Genomic DNA, 20,407 nt, shown 5'->3' on the forward strand with positions numbered 1-20,407 from the left:
ACAGCAATTTCTTATTGTTAGGATGGGTGATGAGGATGCGTAAAAAGCCAAGGATGACCTTCAGGTGACTGGCTTAAGAACTAGGTGACTCTTGGGTTACATTAGCAAAATTAGAGAATAAAACCTAAGAATGGGATCAATTTCATGTTCTCTGTGATTCTTAGAACTAGAAAACTGAGTTTAATTGTGGAACATAAGCAAAGTTTACTGTGTTTAGAAGTAACATACATGCTCAGAATATACCTAGATGAATTACAGTTTTTATAATTGTAGTAGAATCATTAGTCGTGCATATATATGAACATTTGGTAAGACTACATCATGTTGTTCTGAAAAGCTGAAATTAGGAGAAATTTTAAGATTAACTATTATATACATTTAAATAATGTTTCTTTAAGTCCAACTGCACAAGGAAAAATTTATGAGCCTGTATCACAATCATTAGGTCAGTTCTTCAACAACATCATTATAAAGTAGTGTTATTATTCATAATAGATTTTTAGGCACTGTTGTAGACATTTATTGCATAGTTCCACAATTTAAGCATTTTATGCTGTTGGTATCAGATTTAATTACCAAGTTATGGACTAAATTATTCAGATTTTTATACCAAAAGTGAGGATGTACTGACTGACATAATGAGTTTTAGGAATTTTTCTTTTGTGAAAAGAGTAAGTAAAATCAGAAAATCTTTCCTTAGAATTCAGCTGGCTGTGTCTGATGATACAAAAAGTAGATTGTTAGCATCCAGTAAAATTTGATTTTGCAGCCATAATATAAAGAAAACATGAAGATAATTTGATGTTTAGATATATACAAAAATACTACCAAAATCATGATTTAAACTTTCTAGAAGGAGACCTTTTAGCTAAAGTCTAAATATAAACTCAGAGATTTACCAACAGACAGAACTGTTACAATGGCAGTCTCGCTCCATTAAAGGAAGTAGTGGTAAAAGTGCAATGATTTCAAATCAAGAAATAATATATTATCAGTAGTTTCTATGCCTAAATTTATTAATCTATACACTAACATTTTGCTAATGAATTTTAGTATTTTAAAACCATTGACATCTTCTGATAGTTATAAAATAGTATATAATCTCGAACTGAGTTTAAAATTTTACAGATGGTGTAACTACATCTATTGGCTGTTTTAAACTTGTGGTTAGATTTTATGTGTTACAAATAAAGTTCTGAATGTCATCAACTCTAGTTTGGTTAGTTAAGATTATTCTGTTGCTACATGACCTTTTTCTAATTTTTTTATTTTTAAATATTTTCTTTATTTTTTGAGAGAGGGGAAGGGAAGGAGAAAGAATGGGAGAGAAACATCACTGTGTGGTTGCCTCTCATGCGTCCCCTGCTGGGAACTGGCCTGCAACCCAGGCATGTGCCCTGACTGGGAATCGAACCACGATACTCTGGTTCACAGGCTCGCGCTCAATCCACTGAGCTATGCCAGCCAGGGCGCTACATGACCTTCTTTATAGAACCTAAAGATTTTAATTTCAAAGTCCAATTGATTTAACTATGACTTTATTATTTGGTATAACTAATATGGTAATTTCTATGCTATCTTTGGACAGCAGTATAGTGGTATAGAAAGAGGACACGTGGATTCTAAAACTTGCCTCTAGCACTGGGTGACTTTGGTAAAAATGTTTAACTTCCATGTGCCTTTGTTTTTTTATCTGTAAAATGGGCATTGCTATACTTCCTACTTGTATACTTGTTATAGGAATTAAATAAGTTAATACAAATGATATATAATAAGTAATTAAAATAATAATATAATGTATACATGGAAATATAGAGCTAGAGATGTCAGTACCTGGGCACCCAGGAGTGTTGCCCATTTTAAACTGGTTTGTTTTGGACATGTACTTGACAGTTAAAATAAAAGCACATGCTTAAAATACTGGCACTCTTTAAATTTTATGGACATATATATAATTTGTCCAAATTAAAGTTTTTATTATTGATTTTCTTCATTCAACCGTATTTGTCATATTTGTGAACACAGAGGTTACTGTCCTCCTTGGGCTTATGTTCTAGTTGGCAGGCAGATGTTCTGAGCTGAAGGCTACAAGTGCTCAGCCCTAGAAACATAGATTAGAGCATCATTCCTCACACTGTACAGAACTGAAATTGTATTTTGTTTATCTGTGCTCCTCACAACATCTAGTCTAGTGTTTTACAAGCACTGGCTATTCAGTAGATGTCGGTGGTGTGAATAGAATTCAACCTTTCTAAGAATGATGTCAAATTGCTCTTCTGTGGCTATTATGTTTATACCTCTTGTTAAAGCCTTCCCAGACCTTCCCTGTTTTTCTTTCAGTGTAGTTTTCTCTTTTTGCATAAAAAAAAATCACCACAATCTTAACTATTTAATTATTTTTATTGAATTTGTGGAGGTTAAGTTGGTTAATAAAATTATATAGGTTTCAAGTGTACAATTCTTTAATACATTGTGTATTGTACCCAGAGTTCATTCTCCTTCCATCACCATTGATCTGTCCTATGCCCTCATCTTCCTGCTCCGACACCTTTTCTCTCTGGTAATCACCATACTGTTGTCTGTGTCCATGAGGTCTGTTTGTTCGTTGTTTGCTTAATTCCTTTACCCATTGCACCTGGTCCCCCACCTCCCTTCCCTCTGACAGCTCTCAGTCTATTTTCTGTATCAGAGTCTATTTCTATTTTTTGTTAGTTTATTTTGTTCATTAGATTGCACATATGAGTAAAATTATACAGACTTGTCTTTCTCTGAGTGGCTTATTTCACTTAGTATAATACCTTCTAGGACCACCCAAACTGTCACAAAAAGTAAGATTTCCTTCTTTTTTATGGCCAAGTAGTATTCCATCATGCAACTCTACCATAGCTTTTTTATCCATTTATCTTTTCATAGATACTTGGGCTGCTTCCAAATCTTGGCTGTTGTAAATAGCACTGCAATGAACATATGGGTGCAAATATTCTTTCAAATCAATGTTTCAGGTTTCTATGGATATATTTCCAGAAGTGGAATCACTGGTTCATAAGGCAGTTCAATGTTTAAATTTCTAAGGAATCTCCATAATATTTTCCACAGTGGCTACACCAACCTGCATTCCAACCAACAGTGCACAAGTGTTTCCTTTTCTCCACATCCTCGTCAACACTTGTGATTTGTAGATTAATTAATGATGGCCATCCTGACAGGTGTGGAGTGATAGCTCATTGTAGTTTTAATTTTCATTTATCTGATGATTAGTGACATTGAGCACCTTTTCCTCTGTCTATTGGGCATCTGTGTGTCTTCTTTGGAGAAGTGTCTATTCAGGTCCTTTGTCCATTTTTCAATTGGATTGTTTGTTTCTGGGGTGTTGAGTTGTATAGTTCTTTATAAATTTGGATATTAGATGTATCAGCAAATATGTTCTCCCATTTAGTGAAATGTCTTTTCATTTTGCTGATTACTTCCTTTGCTATGCAAAGCCGTTTTTTTTATATACTCCCATTTGTTTATTTTTTCTTTTATTTCCCTTGCCCAAGGAGAAATATCAGGAAAAAAATTGCTAAAACACATGTTAGAGATTTTACTACCTATGTTTACTTCTGGGATTTTTATGGTTTTGAGTCTTACATTTAAGTCTTTAATCCATTTTGAGTTTATTCTTGTGTGTGGAGTAAGACAGTGGTCTAGTTTCATTTTTTTGCAAATATCTGTCCAATTTACCCAACACCATTCATTGACTAGACTGTGTTTACTATATTGTACAATATGTTCTTGTACCCTTTATCAAATATTAACCATGAATGCTTGGATTTTTTTCAGGAATGTCTATTCTCTTTCTTTGATCTACACGCCTGTTTTTATCCCAGTGCCATGATGTTTTGATTATTATGGCCTTGTAGTGTAGTTTGATATCAGGTAGAGTGATACCTCCAACTTTGTTCTCCTTTCTCAAGATTGCTGAGAATATTCAGTCTTTTGTGGTTCTATGTACACTTTTGGAATATTTTTTCTACTTCTATGAAATATACCATTGGTATTTTGATTAGATCTGAGTTAAATCTATGAATTGCTTTTGGGTAGTATGGAGACTTTAATGGTGTTAATGTTTTTTATTCATGAACACAATATATGCTTCCATTTATTTGTGTCTTTCTTTTTATTTCCCTCAGTATCTTATACTTTTCTGAGTACAGGTTTTTTATCTCCTTGGTTAAGTGTACTCCCAAATACCTTATTTTTTGTTGTTGTTGCAAATGAAAATGAAATTGTTTTCTTAGTTTCCCTTTCTGATAGTTCATTATTGGTGTATAAAAATACCACTGATTTCTAAATATTAATTTTGTATCTTGCTACTTTACTGAATTCGTTTATCAGTTCTAGAAGTTTTTTGGTGGAGTCTTCAGGGTTTTCTATATACAATAATATATCACCAGCAAATAATGACACTTTTTCTTTCTTATTTCCAATGTGAATGCCTCATTTCTTTTTCTTATCTGATTGCAGTGGCCTAACTTTTAGCACTCTGTTGAATAGGAGTGGTGAAAGCAGACTTCCTTTTCTTGCTCCTGATCATAAGGGAAATGCTTATAGTTTTTGCCAATTGAGTATGATACTGGCAGTGGGTTTGTCATATATGGCCTTTATTGTGTTCATGTATGTTCCCTCTATTCCTTCTTTGCTGAGAGTTTTTATCATAAATAGGTGCTGAAATTTATCAAATGCTTTTTTTGCATCTGTTGATGTAATCATGTGATTTTATTCTTTGTTTTATATATGTGGTGTAGCACATGTATTGATATGCAGATATTGTATCAACCTTGATCCCAAAATAAATCCCAGTTGATTATGGTATATGACATTTTTAACGTATTGCTGGATCTGGTTTGCTAATATTTTGTTGAGGATTTTTGTATCTATGTCCATCAGGGCTACTGGCATATCATTTCCTTTCTTTGTAGTGTTTTTGCCTGGTTTTATAATTAGAATAATGCTGACCTCATAAAATGCGCTTAGAACTCTTTCCTCTTATTGAAGATTTTTAGAATAGTTTGAGAAGAATAGATGTTCTTCTCTGAGTGTTTGGTAAGCCATCTAGTCCAGGACATTTATTTGCTGCGAGTTTTTTGATTATTGCTTCGATTTAATTAATTGTAATTGGTCTATTTCAATTTTCTGATTTCCCTGATTCAGGTTTGGAAGACTTGTATGTTTCTAGTAATTGACCCATTACATTTAGGTCATCCAGGTTTTTTGGCATATACTTGTTCATAAATGTTCTTATAATCCTTTGTTATTTCTGTGGTGTCAGTTGTTACTTCTCCTCTTTCATTTCTAATTTTATTTATTTAAGCCTTCTCTCTTTTTTCCCTTTTGAGTCTGGTTAAATGTTGTCACTCTTGTATGTCTTTTCAAAGAACCAGCTCTTGGTTTCACTGAACTTTTGTACATTTTTTTAATCTTTACCTTTATTTCCACTCTAATCTGTATTATTTTATTCCTTCTGCTTACTTTGGGATTTTTTTTGTTTGCTATGTTCTACTACTTTTAGATGTAAAGTTAAATTTTCTATTTGAGATTTTTCTTGCTTATTGAGGAAGGCCTGTAATGCTATGAATTTCCCTCTCAGGACAACTTTCAGTGTATCCTATAACTTTTGTGTTGTTCTGTGTTCATTTTCATTTGTCTCAGGGTAACTTGATTTATTTATTTCATTGTCTACCCATTCATAGTTTAGCAATATGTTATTTAGCCTCCATGTCTTTGTGTGTTTTCAGTTTTTTTTTCTTGAAATTGATTTCTAGCTTCATAGTATTGTGGTTGGAGAAGATGCTTGATATGATTTCAATTTTCTTAAATTCATTGTCTTGTTTTGCATCCTAAAATGTGGTCTCTTCTAGAGGATGTTTCATGTGTACTTGAAAAGACAATATATTCTGTTGCTTTGGGATGAAATGCTCTGTAAATGTCATTTAAGTACATCTTGTCTAGTGTGACATTTAAGGCAGCTGTTTCCTTGTTGACTTTTTTTTGTCTGGAAAATCTATCCACTGATGTCAATGAGGTGTTAAAATCCCCTCCTCTACCTGTTTTACTGTAAATCACCCCCTTTACGTACATCAAGATTTTCTTTATACATTTAGGTGCTCTTATTTTGGGTGCATAAATGTTTACTAGGGTTACATCCTCTTGTTGGATTGATCCCTTTATCATTATGTAATGTTCTTCATTGTCTCTTACTATAGCTTTGTTTTAAAGTCTACTTTGTCAGAAATAAGTATTGCTATGCCAGATTTTCCCCCCTTTCCATTTGCAGGGAGTATCTTTTCCATCTTTTTACTTTTAGTCTGTGTGTATCTTTTGTTCTGAGGTGGCCCTCTTGTAGACAGCATATATATGGGTCTTGTTTTCTAAGCCATTCAGCTACTCTATGTCTTGATTGGAGCATTTATACCATTTACATTTAAAGTAATTATTGATAGGTGCTTGTTTATTGCCATTTTACTTTTTTAGACCTATGTTGCCCTCTCCCCTTCTCTCTTTGTTTTTTTTTTCTTCTTAAAAAAAGACCCTTTAACATTTCTTATAATATTTGTTTGAAGGTAATAAAACTCCTTTAGTGGCTTTTTTCCCCCTCTTTGGGAAATGCTTTATTTCACCTTCAATTTTAAACGATAGCCTTTCTGGGTAGAGTAATCTTGGCTGGAGGTTCTTGCTTTTCATCACTTTAAATATTTAATGCCATTTTGTTTCTGGCCTGAAGTATTGCTGTTGAGAAATCAGTGCTGACATCTTTATGGGAGCTCCCTTGTGGGCAACTGTCCTTTTCTTGCTGTTCTTAAGATTCTCTTTTTACCTTTACCCTTTACATTTTAATAATGGTATATAAAAAAGCTTTGATACTTTTTCGTTTGTTATATTTCTGTCAGAGGACTTGATTCTCCAAGGTGAAGTCTTAAGTAAATTCCCAATACATGGAACAGGTCATAATTAATCGGAAGGGCCCGGAGCATAGCACTTTGTCCTCTCTGAGTGCCAGGTCCTCCTGTTTTCCCAAAGACTGAACAATGTAACACAGTGTTCACTTACTATCTCCAAACTTCGGTGGGTCAGGAATCCATACACAGCTTAAATGCATCTTCCGCTCAGGGTCTCAAATATCTGTTCTCAGGGTGTCAGCCGGCTGCATTCTTGTCTGAACTAGGGAGGGACCCACTTTCTAAGTCATTCAGGTTGTTAACAGAAATAATTTCCTTGCTGCAGTTAAGATTCAGAGCCCCAGCTTCTCACTGGCTTTTGGCGGGAGGACCTGCCTGTCTTCCCTCCTAAAGGGAACCCACACTTTCCAGCCACATGGTCCTCCCCGTGGCGTTCACAGCCCTCTGTGTTTGCTTCTTCAAGCCAGCAGGAGAATCTCACACTCCAGTCAGCTAAGGTGGAACCTTACATAAATAGTATGTCCAGGGGTATGGCATCCCACCACCTTTGCCATATTCTACTGACTAGAAGCAAATCAGAGGTTCTGCCTGCAGTCTGCTTACGTGAAGGTGTGGACTCCACAAGGGGGAATCTCTGGAGGTCACCCAAGAGAGTGTTCATCACTCTCCCAATCTGGGTGAAGTACCTGTATACTGTATATGTACAGCTCTATCATATTGCACTGCTGTATAACCCTATACTCTGCACATGTCCTTGCTTGTCTGTCTCCACCTCCAGATAGTTCATGGCAGAGACATTGCCTTGTTCTTCTTTTTGTATCCTTTTGCATGTAGCATAACACTTGGCACTTAGTTGATCTCAGTGAACTTTTTAGAAACAGCTTTATTGAGACATAATCGTTCAGCGAACTTCCAATAAGTGAATGAAGATAAGTGTAGAGCTAACACACTGTAAATTTAAAAGCACTTGCTAATAATTCTTAAGGGAATAGCCTAACTGATTAATATACTTGAAACTGCACCAACTCTTCTTTTAAGCAATGATTGGTAAAACTGAATTAGAAGATAAAATAATATTCCAGTTACTTCTGGAGTTGTGTAACTATAAATATGAATATTTTCATGATATAACTTCCTGTCATACTGCCTTATCTAATAAGATTTTTTTTTCTTCTAGATGAGCAAGAGATTGTACAAAAACGCACTTTCACAAAATGGATCAACTCTCATCTGGCCAAGGTAAAGGAAGCTACCCAGAGTTCTGGGGTTACTTAGTTTTGAGCCCGTGAGTCATTGAGCCCACAGAGAGAAGGAATGGTTCTTTCTCCGTGGTCACAATTACTCATCAGTTATAATGTCAGTCCTATCAGTTTAACTGTCGCCTGCACACAGCCCCTCTGGGCAGAAACGAATGGATAGCCAGAGTCAAGAGCAGTTACATCATGTCATTTCCAGGAATCCTCATGAAATATTTATCCAGTCATTTCTTCTGTGCTAACGTGTGTGCCATATGAAAAGGTGAATCGATCCTGGATTTTCATTTTTGTGTTTGTTTAGACTGAGGACAGAAAGAAGAAAGGAGTGGTGTGCCCTGAGCAAACAGTTTTACCTGAGGAGTTCAAAACAGTGTCTTGTCTCCCCTCACAGGTGTTTTAATAGAAAAATAAATGTGATGCCAAGACACTAAAAGACTAATCATTCCAAGATTGACAATGACATTAGGTTGTATCAGTGACTGTATTTGAACATTGTGATGACTTTGAACATAAAAACAAATGTAAAACAAAATTCCAATATGGCTACATTACAATAAAATTAATCTCTTATAATTCTGATAAAAAATATGCAAGCCAAAAAAAACACTGCATTTGTGAAAATAAATACTGAATACGAGACAATTGTCTGACCTTAGTTAGAAGATCCTTTTGCTAAGACCCTGTGGGTGGTTTTGATAAGGGACTCCCCCGAAGTCTCTTACAGTTCAGAAGCAAACAAAACAAGAAAATATATTTCAGTCCCATTGTACAAATTAACTGCTTACTGTGTGTCCATAAGAGGCTTTGGAGACAGAAAGAAAATGTTAGTAAGACATTTTCCCAGGCCTAGAAAAGCTCACAATCCAGCCCAAACCAAAGACTAGAATGATGTATCTGTGTACCGGGTGAACTGGGATTGTCTCTCCTATAATTTCCTTCCGAAAGTCACTCAATGAGAAGGGAATTCTCTGGATGAGAGGCTGCGTGCAGATTCTGCCTTGTGAAAAGGCAGAAAGTGCATCTCATGTCTCAGGTGTTGGCTGGGGCCAGCCAGCAATCACTTACACTATAGAACTGTCATCCATTGAGGAGGTTATTATTTTCTTTTTTAAATTTAATTTATTAATTTTTAGAGAGGGAAAAGAGGGAGAAAGAGAGGAAGAGAAACATCAGTGTGTGGTGGCCTCTTGTGCCCCTCCGCACCAAGGACCTGGCCCACAACCCAGGGGTGCGCCCTGACTGGGAATCGAATCTGTGACACTTCGGTTCACAGGCTGGCACTCAATCCACTCAGACTTACCATCCAGGGATATTCTTTCCTAAAATGAAAATAGAGTTATTTTTTTCATATTGTTAAAAGATTACATACTGATTATAAATAACAGTAACAACAAACCTCTTATAAGTATAAGGAAAGTAAAAATCACCTTAAATCTCACAGGTCTGATACAGTCATCACTAACATATTAATTGCCACTTTTCTACACACAGACACATAATTTCACAAAAATGGTTCTGTAAGATACTGATCTGTATGCCTCTATTTCACATAGCAAATCTCTCCATGACAATAGTTACAGAGCTGCATAGTCATTTTAATGGATGAATAATTTTGTGGTAAATATAGTAAAATTATTTATAAATCATAAATTACTCACTAGCCTCCAGATGGTCATTTGTGTGGTTTCCAATCGTTTGGTATTATATAAAATACCACCTCAAAAGTCCTTGAGCCTACATTTTTGTATACTTGTGTGATTTTTTTTTTTTAGGATAAATTTCCAGAAGTGAGTGGCTAGTCAATAGATACATTTATAATTTAATACATACCAAGGGCTTCGGTGAATGCCCATTCCTCACACCATAACCCATTTTAAAGTTAATGGTGATTTCTAATCTGGCAAAAATAATTTATAATTAATTTTTTATTTAAAAAATAGTTAGAGTACCTTTGTGAAAGGTTTTAAAGTAAAATTCTTGGGACACACTTCTCTGTGTACCTCACACTCGAAAAGAGGGACAATCTGCATGTGCACCATGGCATACAGTGTGTGAGGGGCCTTTGTGGAGCAATGATCTTCCCAGGGTTTATTTTCAAATCTGTTTTGCATCGTTATTATTTCACATTACATAGTTATGTGATAGTTGGCTGCAGGACTAGGCTTTGCAAATGTGTGTATTTTTTCTGTGCTCTCCCAGCCGTAATTCGTGACCTTGCCCTGCTACTTCCCATCTAAATGTCCAGCCCCACTTTTCCTGTGTTGTGCAGGCCCCTCTCATTCATGAAGCCCCTTCTGACCACATGCGAAACACTGCGCCTGTCCTCCAGCAAATACTCTGGGAATGTCAGCAGTTCCCCTGCAGCCATCCTCCAGGGTCATCCCCTGCCTTTTCTGGTTTTCCTGCCTCAGGTGCTATAGAATCTGACATCCTGGAACTTCTCCAGAACCTGTAGCATAGGTGAGGTTCAGTCTGTCTGTGGACTGTTCCCCAGTTCAGCTACCGATAGCATTGCAAAGTCTTTAATAAGGCCTGTGCTAATTCTTGGAAATTCTTTATAAATCCTAATTGCTCTAAGCACAGTGCTGAGTACCATAGAGAGGTGTTCGATTAAAAATAACACCAAAAAATCTATATGTTTTCTTATTTGGTTATAATAGTAAAGACATCACTGAGGGGGGAAAAGTAATGATGAACTTCCGGCATTGTGATAAGTGCTTAGCACTGGCTATTTTATAGCACTCATCTTCATAAATTATTGCTGCTGAGATTTTAATCCAAACATGAGTCTAAAGTCCACATGCTTTCCCTGCTTTGCACATTTTTGCATCTAGACTATTATTTTGAAAGACTCAGACAATTATTATCTCCACAATTGCTCCATCATAACCTTAATGTGATAGAGCATTTTTATTCTTTTTAAAATTTTCTCCAGTGTACTTGTGATTTTTTTTCTTTCCTTGGGTCATCTCCAAAACTGAAAACAGAAGCAGAAAAATGAGACCTATGCTTGATATCCTGAACTTATTTATACTAACAAAGTAGTATCTTCCCAAACACAAAACCTGCACATTCATTGGAGAATGTTTTTCTTTTCCCACTCACTTATATTTCAAAAACATTTGCAGAATCTCATCTGACCCCATTATTCTTCCTTGGCTGTTGAGAGTTTTAAGATAGCTATAGAGTAGATGTGTATGCCTTCATCTATCTCAACAGTTGATCACATGGTCCCCTACTCCTCCCTCTCTCTCTCCTGGCCCTTGACTACTTTCACCCCCCTGTGTGTTTCTATTTCCAGCCTTATTTCTTTGTCATTCTCCCGCCCAGCTCTCCCACATAGGTACCATCTCTAACTCTCCCATTCTACCTCCTCCTCTATTATAAGACTATCCAACATTTCCGTCTCTATCTCAATCTCCCCATCTTCACTTTTGTCCTCATTTTCATCTCTATTTCTGTGTGTGTGCTGTCACTATAAAAGCACGTGTGCATTCGAGGCTTCATAGTCGCACCAAGGTCACAGTTCCATACACACCCAGATTACAATGGAAACACATTCCCTTCCTACTGCCACGTGCTCACTTTGGAGAATCATGATATCTCACCCTCGACAAAAGAAAGGTCAGTTTCATATCTTAAATTCAGCCTCTCGATCAAGACATTGGGTCACTTTTTCTGTTGTCTCTGCAAGAAGAGTTGCTCCCAAAGTGATTCTGTGAAGCTAGGGTATGCTTGGTTCCATCATGCTAAATCCTGTGGACATGACAACAAGCATATGTGTGCACACATATGCACACATGTGCACATACACACTCAGTCAGCTGGACTCCACAGAAGCATATGTCATACTCAGAGTCTCACTAAGTCTCTCACAAAAACAGCTTCTTAAACATTTGGTCTTTGGCTCCTGGTCACCTATCAGCAACACACTGATACCTCCCCTAACAAGAGGCTTTTACTCACAGAGCAGACCAAAGCCATACTTACAATAAAAATAGTTATCACAAAACATAATCCACAAAAAAACAATTTAACTTGTTTCCAGATCTTTCCTTACCTCCATTTTTTAAAAATTTTATTGATTTATTTTTTTAGTGAGAGGGGAAGGGAGGAACATCAATGTGCTAGAGAAATATCCATCAGTTGCCTCTCATACACACATACCCCCAACCAGGGACCTGGCCATCAACCAAGGTATGTGCCAGGACCGGGAATCAAACTGGCAACCTTTCAGTGCAACAGGATGACACCCAACACCCTGAGCCACACTGCAGGGCCTCTAAAGGTTCTTGAAGGCAACTTTTCCCTTTTTTTTTAAAATTAAATTACCAAAGCCAATGGTGGGTCAGATTAAGCTTGGTTTGGTGTGTTGTTTGTTTGTTTACTTTGTCCAGTGAATACTTAACCAATTTATAAGCAGTATTAGTCAGCTTGGGCTGCTGTAACAAAATATCATTATCTGGGGCACTTAAACAACATTTATTTCCCACAGTTTGAGAGGCTGCAGGTCCAAAATTAAAGTGCCAACTGGTTTGCTTCCTGGTCCCTGGTGAGGGACCTCCCCCTGCCTATGTCTTCACATGGCAGAGAGAGAGAGAAAGAGGGAAAGAAAGAGAGAGAGAAGGAAGCAACTCTGGTCTCTCTTCCTCTTCTTATATCCTGACATGGGGCATCACCTCACAAGTTCATCAACACCTAATTACTTCCCAAGGCCTCCCTTCCAAATATCGCCACACTGGGGATTAAGACTTCAACATTTGGATGCAGGGGGACACACACACTCAGTACATAATAGAACCCAAGCTCATTTATTCTGGCTTGAAGTACATGAGAACTAGTTCCAAAACTATAAAGACGGTACTGCATGCGGGGTTGAGGTAGTAATGCACTTCTCTTTCACAGTCATTCTGTCCTTGTGTGGTAATGAATCCCTGTTGTACAAAACTTTGTGCTTCGTAATTATGTCAGATAATCTCACAACCAAACCATCTAGAAGAGTTAAAATGCATTTTATTGCTTAATTGTGTTTTTCCCCTCTACAATTTTCTGTTGGCCTCTACGAATAAAGTTTCTACAACAACACATGTCAAAAATATTTTTATGCCGGTACTCAAGATATTAGTCCTAATTCACCTATTACATATACTATGCGACATGACAAGTTATTTAATCTCTAAGCATAAGAAAAAAGTGCTCAGTTGACAGGAAAAAACATGAAAATTTGAACTCTCTTCTAGAATGCAGGTTGTAAATATTTTTGTAGAATCTCTATTGTCTGAGAGGTTTTGCATACCAGTTGTGGGAATTTTTTGTGGATTTAATCTAGAATGATAAACCATTTCATCCTAAATTTTATGATGTCTTGCTATTACAATGCTTTCTTTAAAGGTTTTAAACAAACTAACAGATACTTTTCTTTTTAATTTTTAATTAAATTTATTGGGGTGACAATGATTAATAAGATTATACAAGTTTCAAGTACACAATTCTGTGATACATTATCTGCATATTGCTTTGGGTGATGGGCACACAATGTAAAAATAATTTTATTTTAAAGGACAATTTAAAAGACTTCCTAGTTAGAAACTTTATATCTGTTTTCTTAAAATCTTCTTTGTAAATTAGCCATTGACAAAAATAGCTTAAATAATAGATTGTGGCAGGTTTAAGAGGTAGGGTGTTAAATTGATAAGACAAAAAATTGATACCTCTATCTAAGGATGGTTGGATCTTGGCTGCATTGGGAGGAGTACAAAAGATTCTTCATGGGGATGAATTTCAAAAGGGTTTTTAATGGGAAGTTTTCATTTTTATTCTTGTCTGCTTTGCTCAGTTGCAGACTAATGAACTATTTCTAACTACAATTATGAGCTCTTTTTACTAATGACATTCTATTGCATTACAACAATTATCTATAAATATTGTGACAGTAATATGAAGACCTCGGGTATAAATAAGAGAGCAGTCTGTCTTCAAAAATATGCTTATCTGAAAACAAAATCTTGTTATAAGTAGGGAAAAACCCAAGATTTTTCTATGATTTTGTGCTGTTTTTAGTATACATTTAGATGATTCAAACTTGTGGATATAATTATCGGTTCATTTTTGGGGGCTTGCTTTGTTTTCAAATTGAAGTCTTTATGATTCTGCAATTATACACAACATTGCAAATGTGAATTATCAATATAATGTAACAATAACAAAAAATAGAGGCTTGTATTTATTTTGTATACCTGATAATTTGGGGAGGAAGGGGCTTTACATTTAGACATGACTCTATAATTTCTTCCTTTTCAAAAAGAAATCTGAATCTTTCTCTTCTGTTTGCTCTATTAATGAAAGAAGGTAGAGTATTTGTTTTTTAATTAGCCCAATGTTGACTTCACGTGATAGTTTTTGACTTTGAGTAATAGTTTTTCAAAGTTATGCCTTCATTCAGTTCCAGATTGTCATCAGTCATTGCTAAAAATGTTTCTAAGACTCATTGCTGCCATTTATTGAACTCTTACCATGTTCCATTACTGTGCCTTAGCAATTTTATCTTTTATTTTATTTAAGACCCATAACAATAATCAATATAAGTATTATTTTTACCATTTTCTATATTAGGAAGGTGAAGTTGGCTACAATTAATTAATAATTTTAAGGTCCCATAACCCAATCCTAGGACTCCTAAGCTTGGGCAGTATTGTCGTATTATACTCCCATGCATCGGTTGTTTATTTACTTATTTAGCTCTTCACAAAGCAAATACTCTTCCAGCCTCTATTTTGCGCTAGGCATTAATACAATGGTAAACAAAGACAAGTACAGCCCAATGCCATCATGAAACTGATGGTCTAGCAGAAAAGAGCATCAACTACAGGGAAGTGCAGAAAATTCCATGGGAGAAGCACCAGGTGTCAGGGAGCACCGGGCAAACAGAACCAAATGCCCAGGTAATCTAAACGAGAGCATCAGAATAGGCTTTCACAAGAGGAAACTTTTAAGCTGGAGCCTGAGAAATGACCTGGGGTTGGGTAGGTGAAGGTACCAGTGTTTTTAAAAGTTGAGAGGTAAGATGGAGCATGATGGTGCAGTAAAGGGAATGGAAGAATTTCTAGAACACCGGAAAATGTGGGGTTCAGGAGTGGATGGGCAACAGGGAGAACAGAGGGCAGTCACCAAGTGAGTTTGAATGTTGTGTTGGGGGCAGTGAGATGCTTTAAAAAATCTTAAGCAGAAATATGAAATGATCACTCTGGTCCTAAACCTTTCTCTCAATCACTTTATTTTTAATCTTTCTCCCCCCTTTCAATTTTTTGCTTTCTCTCCATCTCTGCCATAAATTATAACAGAAAGGAGTAAAATTGGATATAGAGCAAATTTCAATACGTCATATGGGACGTGAAGACACTTTGGAGTAAAGTCATGGTGGGGAATGGAGAAAAGTGGATAGATCGAAAGATGTGTCGGGGTGCAGTGGGCCATTAACTGGGTCATGGAGGACAAAGAGTCAGGAATGACTTCTAGATTTCCAACTTGAGCAAATGATTAAGGTCATTACCTTAAGGTCAGACACTGGGAATACAACAGGCTTAGGGAAGAGCTAATGAGCTCAGTTTTTGAGAAATTACTTGATAGAGATGAATTCATTGGATTTGGCAGATAGGAAGTCATTGGCTGCTACCGGGAGTGGCCCTGTCATTGAAGACATCAGACTCCGGCACACTGGTGAGAGGTAAGGGTGTCAGGGCACTGAGCGGGCATCATATGTTCATGAGACAGAGTAGTAGCCAAGGAAGCCACACAGGGTCTGGGAAGGCTGTTTTTATAAGGGTGGTTTTAAATGTGCGTGTCTGTATTGAAGGGGGTCAAGAACTAAACAAGAAGGAGAGGCTGAAAATGAAGGAAAGAAGGTTATTTAAAAGACACAAGGCTCCCAAGGAGGCGGAGTGGGAGGGAAAACACGAGCACAGGTGGGGCTGTAGATTTGTACCAAAGGAAAATCTCCCCCCAGCCTCTGAGACCAGAGTGGGAATAGGAAGAATGAGTATACAGACACCTAAATTCTGGATGGGAGAGAGAGGAAGACAGAGGAGGGGTGGACTTGAATTTGAGGGTTTTCCTATTGAATGGCTGCATGTTTTTAGGTCTAATAGAAGAGTTTGCATTTTAGAATAAAAATTTTATATAAGAATAAATGTTTTTAAAATTGATAGTTCAAAAGATATTACTTCTTTCCCAGTTTAAAATTTATTTATCTGAGAAAATTTCCAAATTTTATGCAGAATCTATAGGCCATTGTTGTTGTATAGTACCACATTGGCCCCCAAAGGAAACAATTAAAGATGTATTTTCATAAAAATGATCATAAGTTAGATTTTTAATTAGAAAAAGATAGCATAAGTGATCTTGACATTGACATTGGTTATACTCTTATTAAATGTTTGTAGCTTCACATTATCTCTCATTTTTACAAATAGAAGAGAATGTTATATCTGTATATAAGTGCCCTTGGTTCATCCTTTATAATAAATGGCTGTGAAATAAATATATAATTTGGCAATAAGTTCTTTGCAGGGGGGAGTAAGTCTCAAATAGCCATTGTTTAGTGTTTCTATAAATGGAGATCCTCTTCCAATATGCAACAAACAGTCCTTTCTCCATCCACCTGCCTTAGATCTCTGGGACTATTAAAATGCATTGAGCATTTTAAACACTGCAATTTTCCGATAACCTCAGGCATAATATGAGCATTTCCTCCATTTTTAGAAGAACTGAAAAACTCACCATAAAACACTATTTAGGGTCAGTGTTAGTTTGCTAAGGCTGCTATAACAAAGTGCCACCTATTTGGTGGCTTAAAATGAGACATTTATCATCTCACATTTTCAAAGCTAGACAGCCAGGCTCCCTCCGGGACTCTGGGGAGAATTCTTTCTTGCCTCTTCCTAGCTTCTGGTGGTGGCCTGCATTACTTGACATTCCTTGATTTGCTGCGTTAGTTCAGTCCCTGCCTCTGTGCCTCTCTGCATTTGTGTCCAAATTTCCCCTTTACATCAGGACACTAGGCATGTAAGATTAAGACCCATCCTGATGAGCTCATTCTAACTTGATTACTTCTCTAAAGATTCTGTGTCCCAATAAGAGCACGTTCTAAGGTACTGGGGGGGGGGTTAAAACTTTCACATATATTAGTAGGGGTGGGCACAATTCAACTATTAAGAGCACATTGTGTTTTAATAACATGTCAGACACATGCACTTCTTTAAAAGGAATACTTCTAATTTTCCATGTTTTAAAAAAAATAACCCAGTCTAATAATGACTTTGATTGACATCTTGATATTTGTAAAATATCACTTTGGGGGCTGCTTTGTTCTTCTTCACTTGTCTTTCCACCAACAGCGCTAAAAGATAACATGGAAATGCTTTCAGAATTGCATTTTTCTCCCATCTGTTTCCTGTACACAGTTTGGTGGGATCATTAATGAACTAAAGTGAGGAGAAAAAGAAGCAAAGAGGAAAAGGGAAATGTGGTAATTCACCCCACAAATCATTCTTTAGTTATTTTTCTAAAGCTACTTTAGCTTGATAATCCTAAACAAAGTGATAAATTAGTTATTTCCCAATATGTAACTAAAACATTATGAAGAAAAATTATCATTGCAAAATGAAGAAAAATCTGTAATTTATTAACATAATGTATTAATTTATTGATGAACTGGATATAGTTCCAGTAAAGTTTATTCATCTTAATAAATATTTTGTTAACAGTTGTCAAAGTTCCTTTTTTTAGGAATATATATTTTATGTACATTCACTCGATAAATATTTCAGCAAGTATATGCCAGCAGTATTCTAGGTACTGAGAATGTAGTAATGAACAAAACAGTGAAAGTAATCCCTACATTATGGCACTTATATCCTCATGACAGGGGAAGCTTTTCTGTTAAAGCTAGACTGAAAAGAGTCCAGGGCAGATGATGGGAGGTAAATTAGAAGGTTGTTAAAGTTATCCAGGCAAGAGACCAGTGTTAGGAACCAAGACAGAGCAGTGTAGGTGGTGAGATTTAGTTGGATTCCGGATGTGCTTTGAAAATAAAGCCAACAATATTTGCTGATGGATCAGCAAATGGGGCATGAAATAAAAGGGGAAAAGGATAACCCCAAGTTTGTACTGAATCAAACAAATAACTTGAGGAATATGCTTCTTTCATACATACCAGACAGGGAAGAGAATTTTATTACACATGAGAGGTGTTAAGAGCAGAGTTCTCCAAGCAGATTTAAAGTTGGGCTGGAGGCCAGTTATTGCCTTTGGGCTATTTGTTAGAAGCTGAATTAAGCAATTAAGGAAGTGGAAACGATTATGCTGTCTGTCATAGGAAACGGAAAAGAACGGGAACTATCTTCTCACTTTTGCCAAGTAGAGGTGGAAAATAATCACAATAGTGTTTTTATGAAGAGAAAGGAAGAAAAACAATCACACATAAAATTTTAAAGTTATTTTGCCTTGTTTTTGGAAATAATTGGGAAAATCTAATTTGGCTTTCTGAATAAAGTGAAAGAACGTTTTAGATATTGAATTAATTTTATTTGGCTACTGTCAATGGTTAGAATCATGATTTTGCCAATCTGCTCTGAGGCTACTTGGGTATTTTTGAGACATTTAGTGCGGTGGGCTCTTCGCCAACCTTTGGGGAGGTAATTGGCGCTAAATCTGCCAGTCAACCCCTCTTCCCTTCCCACTTTCTCTGTTCCTGTTGTTTAGCTCATTGCTCCCACCCATCAGATAACCATCAGAGCATGCAAACATTCTAGACTGGTCCTGGGATGGAATTTTTCCCATGTACTGTCTCAGCCTGTGAAATAGTTCCTACCTCAGACTCAAATAATCCAGAAGTAGATGTCTGTCTGGCCCTAGAAGTGATGGGCCATTGTGTGTGTACAGAATACACCTCGATAGCCAGCCCTTGCCCTGGGGTGCTCTACACGCCATTTGGGACCATCTCAGGCTGTGACTGTCATTTCCAGCATGCCTGACAGTGCTCAACAGTGGCGTGTCTCTGCTGGAGTAGAGAGTTAATCTGTGCTGTTGGCTGTGCAGGGCTGTCCAACCTGGGGCCCATGGGCTACATGCAGCCCAACACAAAATCATAAATTTACTTAAAATCTTTTTCTTTGCCCATCAGTTTTTGTTAGTGTTTGTGTATTTAATGTGTGGCCCAAGACAACTCTTCTTCCAGTGTGGCCCAGAGACAACGAAAAGTTGGACACCTCGATGCTTTTCTAGTTCCATTTTACTAGCATCACTGGGTAGACACCCAACAATTACACATTTTAAACTCTAGGAAATGTATTTACAATTTTAAAGTAAAATGCTCTAGCTCTTCTCTGTGTGTCACACAATGTTTTGAGGGTGTCTTTTCCAAGAGGACAAAGCAGTTTGACTGCCCAAATGTTCTGAGACCAAAAGTATTGATGGCAGATGAGGACCGAGGCAACTCCTGGCACAGGAGATTTTTGTCATTTCCTTTGCTGAAGACCGAATCTTTTATGTTGTAGAGCTCTTTGATGGCTATGTTATATTTGTCACTAAGGGTCTCCAAGATTCTAGCAGATGTATAGATATCTGCTGGTAAAGTGAAGATATACAAGTAATGTTTCAAAGTAGGTTTGTCTTATTCTACATTACTGGTTTCAGTCCAACACCCAAACCTTCTTTCATTGATATGTATGTGTATGATTGCCCTGTTAAAACAAAGTTAAGAGTGATAAAATATATTTTAGTCCATTCACATTTTTATAATTTTGGATACAGTATAAGCATACACTTCTCCATGCAAAATGGCTTCAGACTATTTATTTATTTTAAAAAATTTGGCATGTATGTGTTTAATTATCCATCTATAATCTAAGTTCTTTTCATCTTCCTCATATACCAATAGCCATTGGTCAAAACATTATAAAACACCACACATTGAATACAGTCACATTCTCCTAAAAATGCATTCTTTCATCAACAAAGTGTGAGAATTCCTAAGTTTTTACTTTATGCCAAATAGCTCTGTCTAATATTTTTTTTCATCAAACTTATTTTCTTAATCCTTTCCCCTAAGTAACATAATTGTTTCTAAGGGCATAAAATCAACATGTGGCATAGAAAACATGGCCATTCTTTGCTGAATAAAAATGTGAAAATAGATGAGGGAAAAGCATTAACTAA

General features: G+C 36.5%; 1 protein-coding gene across 9 annotated transcripts in view; it reads left to right on the forward strand.

Moving 5' to 3' along the window:
- SYNE1 (spectrin repeat containing nuclear envelope protein 1) overlaps positions 1 to 20,407 on the forward strand; it is a 404,650-nt gene that overhangs the window by 64,881 nt on the left and 319,362 nt on the right. For all 9 annotated transcript variants that reach the window (XM_053668739.1, XM_053668745.1, XM_053668738.1 and 6 more), the window contains one exon: positions 8,116 to 8,177. In XM_053668739.1, the coding sequence (XP_053524714.1) occupies positions 8,116 to 8,177 (62 nt within the window). The remainder of the gene's footprint in view (positions 1 to 8,115; positions 8,178 to 20,407) is intronic.

Source organism: Artibeus jamaicensis, unplaced genomic scaffold (genome assembly GCF_021234435.1).
Source record: "Artibeus jamaicensis isolate MK-2021 breed Jamaican fruit bat unplaced genomic scaffold, CSHL_Jam_final contig_497, whole genome shotgun sequence".
NCBI lineage: Eukaryota > Metazoa > Chordata > Mammalia > Chiroptera > Phyllostomidae > Artibeus > Artibeus jamaicensis.